Genomic DNA, 15,538 nt, shown 5'->3' on the forward strand with positions numbered 1-15,538 from the left:
CGACAGTTGGAGGCTATATTCATCATCGATGCATCTGTAACATTTGGGCAGCTCTTAATCCAAAGTACCTCAAGTTTAGGACACCTTAATTCAAATGGAATGTCAATGATAAGTAGTATAAGAATTATGAGCTAAGAAAACAACACTTTGATTTAGCAACAATTAATATTGAAATCTTAGGATCAACCTAGCTCCATGGAATCAAGCAAAGCAAGTCAGGCCAGAGATGCGTACCTCTCAGCGGCGTAAGATAGAGAGCGATCTGTACAGTGCCTGACACGAATTTCTGTGAGTCCACCTTGGCTCCGATCAACAACAGATTGGAAAAAGGAATCGACTTTATCCTCAAACTCTGGAGTCCACCAGTTGATCGACTCCGGGAACGATAAAAACCGGGTTTCCAGATCGAAGATGGTGTTGAGTGATGGATCAAAGCATGCGTTCATCCAGCTCTTGCTGACCAGCATCGGTCCGATCCATCTCTGTTCATGGCTCAGCCGTGAGAAGATGTCGAGAAGGCATTCCCGAGTCATCTCAGACCAGTCAGGGCTGAGTCTTGAACCCATCTCCACCTTTCCTTCACCATCGTTGACTTCCATTAGATTGAAATGGACGTATTCGTCGTGTGAGTACACGAACAAAAAGGTTTAGACTTTATAGAGTTGACGGAAACAAAAATGTTGAGACTTTTTCAGCTTACTCATACAAAGCAGAGCTTTTCAATTTTAGCTTCTTGTTTTCTTTACTGGGTCATCAATACCCTCTCCAGTTTCAATATTCAGTCGAATCAATTGAGCTTTGAAAGTTAATCATGGCTAATGTTTAGGTTTGGTGTTTGAGCCAAACGTTTCTGCTCCCCGACTTCGATGATGAGAATGAGTAAGAAGAGCCAACAACACATGCGATTCTGTAATCATCAAATTGGATTAAAAGGATAACGTTGTCACTTATGACAAGAGTTGTTCATATGTTTTCCTATGTTTGGGCATATGGATCAAACCAAACCTTATATAATCTATATATATACTTGTAAAGCATATGTGCACATTGGGTTAAATCATTACCTTGCCCCCACTTCCTTTAGATATTTTCTTCTCAACTTAACAACAAACCAGATCACACATTTTTGGATTATATTATTACTCTGACTCGCCCCTAATATGGTTCAAGGATCACGTGACTATGTGGACGTAGAAAGGCCTGTCTTCAGTTAGATCTGGGACCGGATTGTGCTTTCAACATCGTCTTTCCAATATCAAGATACTGATTAGTGGATGATGGTGTTGCTTAGATGGCAAGCTATAAAGCTACTGACGATGAAAACGTAAGTTAGTATTCTTCGTTGAATAACTACATTTATTTAGCCCATTTTCCTCAAATGTGTATTCACTTGACACTAAAATTCAAAGCAAAGACGACCGTAATGTACTACAAAGGTATTTTAATGTTTACACATTTTACACAAACACAAAAAAAAAATTAAAGATGGGGAATTTAGAGACAAGGCGATAAAGGAGAACGGGTTTCAGTTTCACACTATGTTAACTATTCAAACACACAGATAGATAAGAACAAAGTAAATATGTCATAGAGGAAACAGAGCATCAAAACCGGTTAACAAGTTGATCAAAACATGCGTCTGAATAAACACTCATCACCATTCATTCTTCTCTTGGATTACCCGGTCTTGAAAGGCGTAAAATAGCAAAGGAAGGAATGAAGTCCGGCTTATAGATCTCCCTCAAATTCTTCAAGCTCGAGGTACATGTGGTTATATCCCTTTTGTTCAAGGATATACATCCGCTTAAGTCCAGGTACTCTAGATTCGAACATCCCTTACAAATCGAGTCAAGACCTCTAGCAGTCAAAGTGGAGTATTGAATCTCTAAATGCTTGAGCTGTGGCATGTATCTCCCAATTATTTTAGCCTCTATATTGCCGTATCTAGGAAACGTAGCCAGATAGTCTAGTGGCGCGACAAGTGTAGGCAGATCAGGACCTAACCGGGGCAACAAATTCCGTTTGAGAATCTTCAGATTTTGGCAGTTGCTCCCCAACATGATGAAAGACTCGTGAGTTATACCGTAAGAGTAGCTCATATCAAGTTCTTTAAGATTTAAACAGTTTACGGCTATCTTCTCCATCGATTCATCTGTAACATTTGGGCAGCTCTTGATACAAAGTACCTCGAGTTTAGGGCACCTGCAATGCAAATGGAATTCACATGACATATTGACATCTAAACGATTAGGAACGAGTTTCCTACATTGTTGATACCTTCTCTGATCAGGAAAATATTACGCAGTGATGCGTACCTCTGAGCGGCGTAAGAAAGAGAGCGATCAGTACAGTGCCTGACACGAATCTCTGTGAGTCCACCTTGGCTCCGATCAACAACAGATCGTAAAAAAGAATCGACTTTATCCTCAAACTCTGGAGTCCACCAGTTGATCGACTCCGGGAACGATAAAAACCGAGTTTCGAGATCAAAGATGGTGTTGAGTGATGGATCAAAGCATGCGTTCATCCAGCTCTTGCTGACCAGCATCGGTCCGATCCATCTCTGTTCATGGCTCAGCCGTGAGAAGATGTCGAGAAGGCATTCCCGAGTCATCTCAGACCAGTCAGGACAGAGTCCTGAACCCATCTCCACCTTTCCTTGGCCGTCGTTGACTTCCATTAGATTGAAATGGACGTTTTCGTCGTGTGAGAGTACACGAATAAACTTCAAATGTTTAGACTTTATAGAGTTGACGGAAACAAAAATGTAGAGACTTTTTCAGCTTACTCCTACAAAACAGAGCTTTTCAATTTTAGCTATTGGGTCATCAGTAACCATCCCAGTTTTAATATTCAACCGGATCAATTGAGCTTTGAAGTTAATCATGGCTAATTACTTCGATGAAGAGAATGAGTAAGAAGAGCCAACAACACATGCGATTCTGTAATCATCAAATTGGATTAAAAGGCTAATGTTGTCACTTATGACAAGAGTTTGTTCATATGTTTTCCTAGGTTGGCATATGGATCAAACCAAACCTTATATAATCTATATATATATACTTGTAAAGCATATCTGCACATTGGGTTATATCATTAGATCAAATACTATCTTATTATATCAAATCCTACTTACATACTAAGAACCTTAAACACTTAAAGTTAAAGCCACTGGATCTTGCCATGTGACTTTCCTTTTCACTGCTCTATGTAACTCTTTCTCCACATCTCCGCAAATCGGTAACTTTCTCTTGTTGTCATGTAGATCACTGATTCTGTTATCAAGCATTGCATTCTTCATTGCTTCCGCTACCATATTTTCACCATTCACTTCCCGCTCATCTTCTTCTCTCTGCAACCAAAACGCAAACAAAACCCACAAATAACGCTCAGTAAGTTCTCAAGACTCTTAACAAAAAAGGAAGACCCTAAAATAACAAGAGTTGTTTGGCTATACCGAGATCTGGTTAAGGTCAAAGCCCGGGACTTTGTTGGTGACAGAAGTGTTCCCCTCTCCGTTAAGGTCAGGAAGTGAAACGGGATTTGTCAAAATATCCTTTCCTCTGCTCCTTTTTAGCTTCTTTTCCAAGTCACAACTTGCATCCTTAGCCAATGCTGCCTTCTCATTGCAAATTGTATTCTTCTGTTTCAAATCAAAAGAAGGGACAGATGCTCTCAGACTAGAGTGCTTCTTTCTCTCACCACTTGGGACCTCAAAACCCCCACCAGAGTCTGACAATCTCAACATCTTTGGAGACGTTTCAAGAGTTTGGTCTTGCTTCAAGTGTTGGTATCTACGTCTCAAGAACCTATCGTTTCATTCCATCAAACACTCAATAAGCCAATGAATGTAAAAAAAACACGTAAATTCCATAAGAAGATCAGAGATTATTATTACCTAACTTCTGCCTTGAGAGTCGATCGTTTTTGTTTCACCATCTCCAGTTTCCTTCTTTTGACTTCCAAGTCCTGAGAGAACAACATCAACAACAACAAAGAAGCAAATTTCAAAACTTGTTCTTCTGGTATCTTAGAAACAAATATCCAAACCCAAATTCATGACAAAACATCAGATCACCCAGATCAGCAGATCCAGAGGAAATCAAAACATATCAAAACCCTAGAAAAATCAATTACCTTTTCCAACTCCAAAACCTCCGTAAGGGTTAATCGGACATTGCCAGCAGAGGAGTTCATCGGATCTGTTCAGTGAAAACTGGGAATCACAGATTGGAAAAGACACCAAGCAAGCGAGAACGAGAAGAAGAAAAGAAAAAGAGAGAGAGAGATGAGAAGAAGGAAGAGAGAAAGGCAAAGAGATTAGGTTTAATGGTGGTGGTCTTATTCCTTTGTATGAAACCATCTCTCTGACCAAAAGACTTAAAGAAACCCCAAAGAAGCCACCACATGATTGATTGATTTTGGGTGCCCATTAACAACAAAATCGAAAATTGAACAAAAAAAATTAAAAATTTGGATTTTCCTTTTTATTTCTTTTCTTTTGGTGAGAGAAGTCTATGAGACAGACCAGACAAAGCACCAGGATTAGTGATCAAGATGGAAAAGAGAAAGAAAGAATTGAGAAAGAAAAAAATCAAAACTTTATTTTTTTTTTTTTTTAACTTTTGTACCCTTTTGGAGGTTGCAGAAGAGTAGCATTGAAATGCTGACCAAGTAAACAAATAAAGGTTCTTCCTTTATTGTATTGTGTTTATCATTATGTTCATTTCTTTTGTGAGGTGGATTTGATAAATTGGGTAGAGGAGATTTGAATTAAAAAGGCACATATGGGTTACTGAAGAGATAAAAGAGAGTTGACATGGTTGGATATGTTATGTAAGAATTGAAAAATTTATGTAGAGAGAGGTTGTAAAGATATGGGGTGGTCTCTAGAGAGAGAGAGCAAATAAATAAGAGTTGGGTTTTGGACAAACAGTGAAACAGGAGCAGAAGAAACTATGGAGATTGGTCTGGTGTGTATCATGTGTGTATATATATATATATGTATGCGTATATATATATTATCTTCTTTATATTATAATGTATGTGTGTATTTTGTTGCCCGATGCATATTTCACATCTTATTTTTGGACCCATCATTGAAGATGACCATTATAGCCTTTCTAATCAACTTTTCTTTTCGTTTTTTCCAATTATAGTCAATAAAAAATATTTATTAGAGAAAATTGGTTAGTTTTCTTACTTTTATATTTTGAAGTCAAAAACAACAAAAACAAAATTGGTTAAAGATTTTCTGGACTAATATTTTTCTATTAATTTGGAGTACATGTTTTTGTTCATACATTTAGTTTGAAAGTTTATTGTGTAGCTATAAATATGATGATATTTAACTAATTATATTGATCACTTTATTAAAATGATCCTATTTCTTTTGTGATTTTACACATTTATTATTATTAAAAAAACAACTAAGTAAAAATAAACTTATTGACTAATTATTTCTTGTATACATGTTTGATAAAGTTGTACCAGTGATTTGTTAAATTTATTTTTGTGTAAAAATATTTCCTTGAGCTTTTCTACAAACAAATTTTTATATATGTACCCAAGAAATTAATGAAAAATCTTTATTTTTGTAAATAATCCACATTAATGTTGTAGGATACTATAATCTAAATTTAATAGTAGCAATTTTCCATATTAAATTCAATGATAAATAGGAAATCAAACTTGAATAAAGAAATTACGTGGATTATTACAAAATTATATCTTCTACAAAAAAAAAAAGAATAAGGAAATTAGAAATCAGAGCCCTCTTAACCTAATAGTACAAGTTTAAAAGGGTTTTAAGCTCTGTTTCTTCTCCACAAAAATTATACTAATATTTTCCCCTATTGACAACGTTTCTGAGTTTAATCACTGACTACCGCAAAACCCTAAAAGCTAAACGAAAACCATTGACGACTATCTCTGAGATGGAAGAAGAGAGACCCTCGACGTTGCCGTTTGCAACAAGTTTTAATCCTTCAAATCCACTAGGGGCTCTGGATGAACTCCTTGACTTTATTGGGCAAAAAAGCAACTTTCTGATCAAAGACACGGCGGAGAAGGAGATCGTCACTGCTGTTACAGCCGCGATCACCAAGGAGAGGCAGAGGAAAACAGAGGAGGAGAGCGTCATCATGACTTTGGAGCCAGAGACGACTCCCCCGGAGGAATCTGGAGAGAAGATGAGCAAGAAAGCAGCAAAGAAAGAAGCGGCGAAGCTAGAGAAGTTGCGCCGCAAGAAGGAACAACAAGAAGAAGAATCCTCCCGTAACGCAACTTCAATGTCTCTCGAAGATGACGAGTACTCCAGTAACTACGGCGACGTGATTCTTAGCGGGTTACCCGATCCGAAAGCAGAAACGTGGAGAAAGGCTGTTGAAGGAAAGGAGTGGACCGATGTTAGCGATTTGGTGGGAGAGATGGTGGGATCAGAGGTTCTGATCAGAGGCCGAGTTCACACTGTTCGCTCAGGAATGTTTGTGATCTTGAGGCAAAGTGGATTCACGGTGCAGTGCGTGGCCAAAAAATCGGAGGAGACCAAAGTAAGCGCCAACATGATTAATTTTCTCAAAGAGCTGAGTGATGAATCCATTGTTGAGGTTATTGGTGTTGTCTCTCTCCCCAAGGATCCCGTGACCGGAGCCACACAGCAGCAGGTTGCTTTCTTTTAATTTTCTTCTCCTCCGAATTCGTTTTGATCTATTAATGTGACATAAAAAAGTCATTAATTCTGTGTTATAATTGCAGGTTGAAATTCAAGTGAGAAAAGTTTACTGCCTCAGCAGATCCTTGCCAAAGTTACCACTCATTCCGGAGGATGCTGCCAGAAGCGAAGCGGATATCGAAAAATCCGAAAAGGTAGAATAATGTTTAAGATTTGTTGGAACTTGCACTACAGTAGTGATGTGAATTCTGATAACTAGTGGTTCTGCTAATGTTTCTATGGCTTTTTATATGTTGATAAGAGCTGTTTGTTTCAATGTTTATTACAGGATGCGGCTAAGCGTACCACCGGGCGCCGCAAACGATATGTTCGTATCCTTCAGGACACACGTTTGAATAATAGGGTTCTTGACCTCCGAACACCAGCAAATCAAGCAATCTTCACCTTAACGTGCCGTTTCAAATATGTAAGCTCTTTATCTCTGCTAAAGGATTTGCTATGCAACATGATTGATCATTTGTTAATGCTAGTTTGGTAGGTAAAGTATTAGTACTCTAGATATGTTCTATGCTGCTTAGCTAATACATAGCTAACTATTTTGTAGACGTTCGCGGAGCTGCTATCATCCAAAGGTTTTATAGATATCAACACACCGAGAATTTTGGGTGGTAGTAGTGAAGGAGGTTCTGCTGTATTTCGCTTTGACTACAAAGGGAAGCCTGCTTGTTTGGCTCAGTCTCCTCAGCTTTATAAGCAGATGGCAATATGTGCTGACTTTCCACGCGTCTTTGTGATTGGTCCTGTTTTCAGGGCTGAAGACTCGTTCAGTCATAGACACCTGTGTGAATTCACTGGTGTTGATGTGGAGATGGGGATTCAAAGAGACTATACCGAAGTAAGTTTGTGCTCTTATATACTATATGATTTCCTCTCAATTTCAATTAACTTATATGCTATCACTGCTTTTTCTGCAGTTAATGGACCAGGTGGACCACTTATTTCTGCCTACATTCACTAAGATAAACGAGATGTTCTCTAAGGAACTGGAAACTGTCAGAAAGCAATACCCATTTGAACCTTTGAAGGTAACAATATGAGCAATTTATTGAATATTTAGAATTACTGAGTTTTTGTATTTTATTGAATTCTGATAATTGGCACTAAAATGCAGTTTCATGAAAAAACATTGAGGTTAACGTTTGAAGAAGGGATTCAAATACTCAAGGTATGATCATTGACTTTATTTTGCATCTAACCTATACTTGAAGGAGTTATGCGAATGGACTATATCAATAAAATTTGGTAATCGTCATGTGTTGACAGGAAGCTGGTGTGGAGATTGATCCTTTTGGAGATTTAAACACAGAATCTGAGAGAAGACTTGGCCAGCTCATTCGGGAAAAGTAATTAATCCACCACTTTTTTTTTTTCTTATATTCTTAATTCACAAAGATGTGATGCTTAAATTTCGTATATCGCAATTGCAAACTTGCTCTAACACTATATATGATGCTCTTGTTTTCAATATAGGTACAACACAGACTTTTACATACTGTATCGCTTTCCACTCGCGGTTAGGCCATTCTACACAATGCCCTGTGAAGATGATCCTCGTTACAGCAAATCCTTTGATGTCTTCTTGAGAGGTATGCATTTTTGAGTTATATGTTTCTTCCCACCAACTATATATGTTGACTAAATTTGTATGCGGTTTAATTTGTACTAGGCGAGGAGATCATATCAGGAGGACAACGTATCCATGACCCAGAAATGTTGGAGAAACGTGCAAGAGAATGTGGCATTAATGTTGAGACAATATCCACATACATCGATTCGTTCAGGTAAAAAAAATTCAAACCCGGACCATTAGATAGTACTTAAAAGTTCCTAGAAATTGATTATCATAGGTTGTTCACTAAACAATTAACATGCATGGTTGACAGGTACGGTGCACCTCCACATGGTGGATTCGGAATGGGGCTGGAGCGAGTGGTCATGCTCTTCTGTGGACTGGACAACATCCGTAAAACATCCCTCTTCCCTCGTGACCCTCATAGACTTGCACCTAAATTATACATAACCAAAACAACAATGCTATTACCATTTTATTTTTTAATCATATATTGGTTTAATTCATTCTGTAGAATTTATAAATACACTACTCATAAATAGAAAAATCAAATTCTTTTTTCGTTGCCATGGAATCCAAATTTCTCTTCTTTGATCAAATCAAAGACCGACCAAGTCAGTCATAAACACAATCAAAGGACCCTTAAGAATGTCGACGTGGCGTTATATTATTGGTTAGAAACAAAACTATGTCGTTCTTATAACTTTGCGTCTTGACGAATTCGAGACTGAGCAGTACGCGTCTCTCTCTCTCTCTCTCTCTTCCTTTTCCTTCTTCTTCTCACTCAGCAGAGCAGAGCCCATGGCTTCGTCGACGGCTACGACTACTGATTTCTTCAAGCCTTACCTCTCTCCTTTCTCCAATGGTTAGTTTCTTGGTTTCTTTTGCCTTATTCCTCTGTTAGGTTTCTTCTGGTTTTGATAAGCTCTCGAAAATCAGAATTCAATTTCTGAGTAAAGGTTTGATTACCACGCGAGCTTGTCTCAGTTAGACTAATTCTAGATTCTGTATAGTTTTTGATCATCTTCTTCGTATATGGGCATTGCTAAATTCAGGGAACGCGGCGCAACGAAGTAGTAGACAGAGCCAGAGCGTGGTATGGTTAAATCGGAAGAACTATGTAAGGTCTCTTCGTGTTAATGGATTATTTGGAGGTGGGAAGAAGGACAATAAAGACGATGGTCAATCAAAGGTATGTTTTTTTTTTTTCATGTTACATGTTTAAACAAAAAACAGTTCTTTAGATTTTTGTCTCGGCAACATAAAGTTTTAACCTTTGGAATTTGGTTTCTTGTTTTTTTTTTTTTGTTTTTGGTCTTTAAGGCAGGAATTCTTGGTAATATGCAGAATTTGTATGAGACTGTGAAGAAAGCTCAAATGGTTGTTCAAGTAGAAGCTGTTAGAGTGCAGAAGGAGCTTGCTGTGTATGTCCTCCTCCCTCCCATTAGCCTAACCATTTTCATTACTAAAGTTTTTAAATCATGCCTGCTTGTATCCTCTCTTCTTGTTTCAGTGCTGAATTTGATGGTTATTGTCAAGGCGAGCTTGTTAAGGTATTATTACAGACTCTGTTTTATGTCCTAAATTTACTAATAGATCACTTTACACACTATGTTATTATCAAATTAAATCAAGTTAAGTGAATGAATGTTACACATTGTGCTGTCTGATTCATTACTTTTGTGGATTGTTACACAATGATATGCTAGTTTTAGTTTGTTTTTCGATCTCTTACTAGTTAAGTGACCAAAAAGTTTGAAATTGTATCAGGTTACATTGTCAGGTAACCAGCAACCAATCCGCACTGATATCACTGATGCAGCAATGGAATTAGGCTCCGAAGTGAGTAACCTTCATTCTCTTAACTTTCTGTTGCACTTGCTTCTACATCGGAATGATCAAAGCTATATTCTGTCAGCTTCTCATGTGTCATGTTTTTCCTTTGGCAGAAACTATCACTACTTGTCACGGAAGCATACAAGGACGCACATGCAAAGAGTGTACTGGTAATGACATCACATACCATATTTTAACTATACAAACTTATAAATATCCATTTTTCTTTCATCCCTTGACTATATAGGACCTTTTTGGATTTCACAGGCTATGAAAGCGAGAATGAGTGATCTTGCGCAGAGCTTAGGAATGCCACCGGGTCTTGATGGGTTATATTAACAAAACATAATACTTTTTTTGTGATTTCACTCTACTTCCAGGTATGAGAAGTCCAGTTTTTGTTTTGTATATCGATCAGTCAGAATCAGAAAGAAATGAAAGCTCTGTTCTGATGAATTAGAGAGATATATTTGAACCTTTGTGCTTCTTTGATTTATCAACAATTACTCAAATGCTCTCAAATCGTTTTGTTGTTTCCAAATTGTGGAAATGAATCGAGCTTTTCACTGGAAAAAAAAAAGAGGAAATAGAAGAAACCGAGTTTACTCGGAATAGGTTCCTAATCTGGTAGCCAAATTCTGCTTCTTACTCTATGTTTACGGTTACTGAAGTAACTAATAAGATCTTGGAAGCTCTTTTCCGGCCAAGAATGATCTGAAAAGAATGAGAGCACGCTTTGGTTCGAATAAAGGCACCTCGTGGCCTGCTCCTCTTACCGTTGCAAAGGTCAATCCCTTGTAAACCTCTGTCCATCCTCCCACCTGTCACCACCCGTAAAAATCACTACCTTATATATATAATACATATCCATGTATGTTTATATATGTAATGTATGTTTATATATGTAGTATGTGTATGTTTATATCATACCTGGTTATCAGAATACCAAGGATACCAACGAGTTTTCACCGGGAGATTGAGATGGCTAAGGGAAAACCGGGTCGCGGTCACTGGAACCACCGAGTCAGTATCACCGCTGCGTATGACAGTACAATCAACAATTTGGTTAAGTAGCCAAAATACTGAGTCTGAGTTTCCCTTGGTTTATTACAACTAGACCTGAGATGACATGGCCGTTTTAAGCTAGACCCTGATTTAGTCCATGTTTTACCGTATCCACCAATGTGACTGTCTATGGTTACGATGAGACAATATACCAAGCTACATTGAACCATAGTTTACCTGAAAATCCAGATCCTCAAACCAGACGCTGCAAGTTCCTTGTATATGGGCAACATCGTCTTGTCGGAATCTTTCCAGTTCTTGATCAGAACATCACTGCACCAGCCGAAACAAGAAAACCATTACACTCAGGATGCAATTGTTTTTTTAGCAAATCATCATTACACGGTCGCTGTTTACCTGCAAGCTGTCCATTTATAGCGAATTCCAGTGACATTAGCGTGCATAGCTCTCTGTACATCGCGCCGGTTAAAATACTTTTCTGCGTAACTCTCGGTACAAGGATCGTACCCTGACACTAACCGTTTACGCAAAAGTGTGTTCTTCATGCGAACAAAGAAACCAGTACTATTGTCCTTCTTTTGTTGTGCAGCCACGCACGTTGGGGTGTAAATGCTATACTGATCAATGTCACCGAACTCGTGGTTCATGGCATAGTTAACCGCGGTGTCGCAATCGTCAGACGCTCTCTCGGCCGTGAAATTGCAGTATTTAAGAATGGACTTGTATGTTTTGTCGGATATAATTGCATGAGTCCACCAGTAAGTTACAGTTCCTATGCTGTCGTACTGATTGTCCGTCACGGCGTTTCCCACCTTGAGAAAAAAAGGATGTTAATTTACGAACTGGACATATAGTTTTGATTTGAGCTAGGTAGACCCTTTTGTTTTGTTTTTTTACCATGAATCCTTTCAGATTAATGATAGGTTTGGAGAAAGCTTTGTTGTAGTCATGGATCTTTTTGGCAAGCTGAGGAACATAATGCCCTGTCCAACATATTAACATTAATCGATATAGTCATCAATGAGTGGTTTCTTAAAACTAAACCGAACCATTTTGTCAAAAGATAACGTACCGGCGTAGCTTTCACCAGCGATATAGAAGTCTCTGTATTTGTATTGGGGAAATTTCGATAACCATTTGATAAGAAACATCAAGCTGTCTTGAGCTGTGATTAGGAATATAATCAAAAACAAAATTTAATTTACTCAAGCAAAACATAAATTAAGAAAATGGAATTAACCTGTTCGTTCATCTCCTGAATCATTAAGATCAGAGCTTGTGTTCGTGTAGGAAAATCCAACTCCGGCCGGTGATTCCAAAAACAGAAGGTTTGCGTCTGTTGTACACATTCAAGTTTAGTCAAAATAAATTCAATATCAGAACGTTATTGTTTCCATACGGTATGTAATGAAATTATTTATTAATTAGTTACCTGTGTTCCAAGAAAACTTGTTTAGATAGAGATTAGAACCAGTTTTGTTGATACGGAACGGTCCAATTTCCTCTGAAGCTCCATAAGCAATAGACGAACAGCCCGGTCCTGAGTATATAAATAAGATAACCAAAAAAAAATATTCTTATGTTATAATTACAGTTTTCTTAATCAAATTTGATCCAAACAACGTTCGTGATTAACAACTTTTGAGCTCTTTGTACCAAGATGAATGTGACCCAAATTATGATGGCATCTTTCTGTACATGCTCTGATTTTCCCACTAGGAATGATTAAATTAAAAAAAATTTAAATAGCTATATACCACAAAATATAAAGAATATTTGATGACGCTTATATTTCTGGACCAGAAAAAATAGCCAAAATAAAATGAAAAAAAGTGTGAAACAAAAATCACGCGCGGGCGTGTGTTGTGTGTTTGTGCTTACAAAACTGTATAACGAACATATATCATCATTTTCGCCATCAACTTGTGACATCCATGAATACGCATGCGTCCACTGAAACAATTGCTATAAGTCTATGTATATATAGTAAGCTTTTGTAAATAAGGGCCACTTTGTTATGTTTTTTTTTTCTTTTCCAATATATATAACAAGGTCAACTTTCTATTACATATTTGAAAAAAAAAAAGAAAAAAAATGATACTCAATTTATTAGAAAAAGTAGTAAGCTTTCTAGTAGTAATGTGTATGTGTATGTGTATGTGTATGTGTTTTTCTGGATCTAACCCAATTATTAAAGGCAGCAAAAAAGGTATGTTCACCTTTTTGTCATGCTTTCTTACAGAAGCTAATGAAGAGACAGAAGAACAAAACAAGTTGACACCAGAAAAGTGACTAGAGAACTCTCAGTATATAATGATTTCATTGAAGAAACTAAAACTCTTGTCATTTTAATAGCAAGAATTGAAAAAAAAAAAGACTTAACTTGCTCAGGCTAATCATCCCCATGTTTTTATGTACTTGTAATTGCATTATATGCTATTCATAGTCACCATGAAAGATTAAGTCCAAGACAAGATAATAAGCGTTTTGTGGCCCTACATGCGGATGGATCAGGGGCTGCATCCAATTTTTAAGTGTATTTTAGTGGGAGATGAGGGCTTTAACTGCAATGCGCTCGACTACTAGACGTGGGTAGGAGGAGTAGTAGATTGCACAGAGTACAAAATCCGAAGCTCGTGGAGGACTTATATAAAAAAGTATTTCTTAATGGTATTGAATAAAAGACAATTAAATAAAGCAAAAAAATAAATAAAAGGAAGTGCATGTTCCATTAATGAGAGGCAGATGGGGTGGTTGATATTGCTATTTTGGTTGGACATTGATTTGTTTTCATCCAAAATAACGAGTTTTTACTCATATATATATATATATATATATGCACAAATTAGTAGTTGCTGATAGATGTGTCTTGTTTGTTTAGTGACTTTAGTCTCTATCTTATTCATTGTTAAGGGATTTAAGTTTTTGTGTAGAGAAAATATTGTTTGTTTTCTCTCTTTGACCCTTTTACTTTTAAGTATCTCCTTGTCCAAAAGAAATGGGACTGTACTTATCATATACTATTCCATACCTAACCATAATTTTATCCTAATCCTTTTAACATATGGGTCTTCGGTGTGGTTTCGTTTTATTTTTCAGCTTTAGTTTAATCTACTGGGTCCTTATTTTAGTTTTGTTTTATTTGGTTTAGTATAGATTAACTTACGACTCATAGGCGGAAATAAACTAGAGAATTATACTCACAAAAAAAAACTATATATACATATATATATATAACACCTATATATATATATGTAATATAATAGTACTTAAGCATATAGATATACTTCCTATTATAGAGTAATTGGACTGGAGAAAACTGACCTCCGTTGAGCCAAAGAAGAAGGGGTTTAGTGTGGGGAGAAGGAGAAGATGACTCACTGAGCCAATAGAAGAGAGCACGACCATGAGACTCGTTAACATTGACATAGCCTGAGTATTGTGAGAATGCGACTTTTGGTTGCCCTGGAAGTGCTTTAATTCTGTCCTTCTCTTGCTCTCTTGAAGAAGAAGATGATGGTGATGATGAAAATGTTGTCGATATAAGAGCGACAAGAAGAAGGAAAATGAGATGGATTCTTGCCATTTTGTGTTCTCTGACACTTTCTCTACACTTTTTTTCTTCAATGGTTTTTTTCTTTCTTTCTGTGTGTTAGCTCATAGAGTATATGGAGATGTATGTTTGTATTTATGTTTGTATATATATGAGTGTTAATGTAGAGAGATGTATGGATGTGGTTTTGGAGGTTCATATTTAATGTGTGTTTTGCTGAGTTACTACATAATGTGCAGGTTGGCCAGCTGTGAGTGGACCTTTCTCACTCTCTCTCTCTATGGTAATGTGTATTTATTGGCAGATATCATATATGTTGAGTGCATTTAGGTACTATTCACGAGCTTGTGTTTATACATCCAATTATAGGGACTATTCACGAGCTTGTCTACAACACCTCACATTTACTAATTTTGATGAAAATGCTACATCATATATGTAGATGATTGATTGAGCTTATATTTGTTATTGAAATTGCTTCTATCACATAGAATTGTGTCGCGACAAATGCGGTGAAAGTGCGAAAAATGCGACAAAGGTCACTATTTCTGCTCTGAAAACACATAAGATAAAAAGAAATTTTGGTTACGTGTATAATGTGTTTCAAATCAGTTTACTAGTACGTATTAGTAAAAAAAAAAAAGTTCTATCTTGTAAACTAACAACGTAATACTCTAATCGCCTACTGAACCGTCATTTATGCATAGTTTACATTAATCACCACGTTGTTTACTCTACAACGATTGTTCAGGTTTCAAAGTGTTAATTACGTTTTTAGTGTTTTTATGTACAGAATAGAATCATAGATGCTGAAGCTACT

At 37.0% G+C, this 15,538-nt stretch overlaps 6 protein-coding genes across 6 annotated transcripts in view; 2 read left to right on the forward strand and 4 right to left on the reverse strand.

Moving 5' to 3' along the window:
- Positions 1-978, reverse strand: part of LOC104720049 (putative F-box/LRR-repeat protein 19) — a 1,377-nt gene extending 399 nt beyond the window's left edge. Inside the window, exons 1-2 of the mRNA XM_010438019.2 lie at positions 235-978; positions 5-84 (exon numbers count right to left, since the gene is read on the reverse strand). Of these exons, the coding sequence (XP_010436321.1) occupies positions 5-84; positions 235-599 (445 nt within the window). The 5' untranslated portion in view covers positions 600-978. The remainder of the gene's footprint in view (positions 1-4; positions 85-234) is intronic.
- Positions 1,403-2,947, reverse strand: LOC104717127 (putative F-box/LRR-repeat protein 19). The gene is made up of 2 exons (XM_010434659.1): positions 2,316-2,947; positions 1,403-2,202 (listed from the first exon to the last, which is right to left on the reverse strand). The coding sequence occupies exons 1-2, from the start codon at positions 2,678-2,680 to the stop codon at positions 1,662-1,664; spliced, it is 906 nt and encodes a 301-aa protein (XP_010432961.1). The 5' UTR covers positions 2,681-2,947; the 3' UTR covers positions 1,403-1,661.
- On the reverse strand, positions 3,074-4,950 carry LOC104717128. Its single transcript, XM_010434660.2, has 4 exons — positions 4,138-4,950; positions 3,899-3,969; positions 3,458-3,809; positions 3,074-3,352 (listed from the first exon to the last, which is right to left on the reverse strand). The coding sequence occupies exons 1-4, from the start codon at positions 4,195-4,197 to the stop codon at positions 3,149-3,151; spliced, it is 687 nt and encodes a 228-aa protein (XP_010432962.1). The 5' UTR covers positions 4,198-4,950; the 3' UTR covers positions 3,074-3,148.
- LOC104720051 (aspartate--tRNA ligase 1, cytoplasmic-like) lies at positions 5,846-8,845 on the forward strand. Its single transcript, XM_010438020.2, has 10 exons — positions 5,846-6,665; positions 6,757-6,867; positions 7,002-7,139; positions 7,278-7,568; positions 7,648-7,758; positions 7,845-7,898; positions 7,997-8,076; positions 8,204-8,319; positions 8,400-8,514; positions 8,617-8,845. The coding sequence occupies exons 1-10, from the start codon at positions 5,937-5,939 to the stop codon at positions 8,843-8,845; spliced, it is 1,974 nt and encodes a 657-aa protein (XP_010436322.1). The 5' UTR covers positions 5,846-5,936.
- On the forward strand, positions 9,039-10,656 carry LOC104717131 (nucleoid-associated protein At4g30620, chloroplastic-like). Its single transcript, XM_010434663.2, has 7 exons — positions 9,039-9,168; positions 9,359-9,495; positions 9,627-9,727; positions 9,817-9,856; positions 10,074-10,145; positions 10,253-10,309; positions 10,407-10,656. Exons 1-7 carry the CDS (start codon positions 9,105-9,107, stop codon positions 10,476-10,478), a joined length of 543 nt encoding a protein of 180 aa, XP_010432965.1. The 5' UTR covers positions 9,039-9,104; the 3' UTR covers positions 10,479-10,656.
- On the reverse strand, positions 10,607-14,917 carry LOC104717130 (serine carboxypeptidase 24). Its single transcript, XM_010434661.2, has 9 exons — positions 14,490-14,917; positions 12,598-12,705; positions 12,406-12,501; positions 12,238-12,330; positions 12,063-12,148; positions 11,562-11,977; positions 11,382-11,477; positions 11,070-11,175; positions 10,607-10,960 (listed from the first exon to the last, which is right to left on the reverse strand). Exons 1-9 carry the CDS (start codon positions 14,749-14,751, stop codon positions 10,814-10,816), a joined length of 1,410 nt encoding a protein of 469 aa, XP_010432963.1. The 5' UTR covers positions 14,752-14,917; the 3' UTR covers positions 10,607-10,813.

The sequence above is a fragment of the Camelina sativa genome, chromosome 10 (assembly GCF_000633955.1).
Source record: "Camelina sativa cultivar DH55 chromosome 10, Cs, whole genome shotgun sequence".
In the NCBI taxonomy this organism is placed as follows: Eukaryota; Viridiplantae; Streptophyta; class Magnoliopsida; order Brassicales; family Brassicaceae; genus Camelina; species Camelina sativa.

Bases quoted from the DNA above. Each gene is read 5' to 3' on its own strand.
- LOC104717127 (XM_010434659.1), bottom strand. From the start codon at position 2,680: ATGGAAGTCAACGACGGCCAAGGAAAGGTGGAGATGGGTTCAGGACTC. The intron at 2,203-2,315 runs GTACGCATCACT...TTTGCATTGCAG, and splicing joins CTTTCTTACGCCGCTCAGAG to GTGCCCTAAACTCGAGGTAC.
- LOC104717128 (XM_010434660.2), bottom strand. From the start codon at position 4,197: ATGAACTCCTCTGCTGGCAATGTCCGATTAACCCTTACGGAGGTTTTG. The intron at 3,970-4,137 runs GTAATTGATTTT...TTGTTCTCTCAG, and splicing joins AGGTTTTGGAGTTGGAAAAG to GACTTGGAAGTCAAAAGAAG. The intron at 3,353-3,457 runs GTATAGCCAAAC...TTTTGGTTGCAG, and splicing joins TTGACCTTAACCAGATCTCG to AGAGAAGAAGATGAGCGGGA.
- LOC104717131 (XM_010434663.2), top strand. From the start codon at position 9,105: ATGGCTTCGTCGACGGCTACGACTACTGATTTCTTCAAGCCTTACCTC. The intron at 10,146-10,252 runs GTGAGTAACCTT...TTCCTTTGGCAG, and splicing joins CAATGGAATTAGGCTCCGAA to AAACTATCACTACTTGTCAC. The intron at 10,310-10,406 runs GTAATGACATCA...TGGATTTCACAG, and splicing joins CACATGCAAAGAGTGTACTG to GCTATGAAAGCGAGAATGAG.
- LOC104720051 (XM_010438020.2), top strand. From the start codon at position 5,937: ATGGAAGAAGAGAGACCCTCGACGTTGCCGTTTGCAACAAGTTTTAAT. The intron at 7,140-7,277 runs GTAAGCTCTTTA...ACTATTTTGTAG, and splicing joins TAACGTGCCGTTTCAAATAT to ACGTTCGCGGAGCTGCTATC. The intron at 8,077-8,203 runs GTAATTAATCCA...TTTTCAATATAG, and splicing joins GGCCAGCTCATTCGGGAAAA to GTACAACACAGACTTTTACA.
- LOC104717130 (XM_010434661.2), bottom strand. From the start codon at position 14,751: ATGGCAAGAATCCATCTCATTTTCCTTCTTCTTGTCGCTCTTATATCG. The intron at 12,502-12,597 runs GTAACTAATTAA...TGTGTACAACAG, and splicing joins CAAGTTTTCTTGGAACACAG to ACGCAAACCTTCTGTTTTTG. The intron at 11,978-12,062 runs GTAAAAAAACAA...TTTTTTCTCAAG, and splicing joins TTAATCTGAAAGGATTCATG to GTGGGAAACGCCGTGACGGA.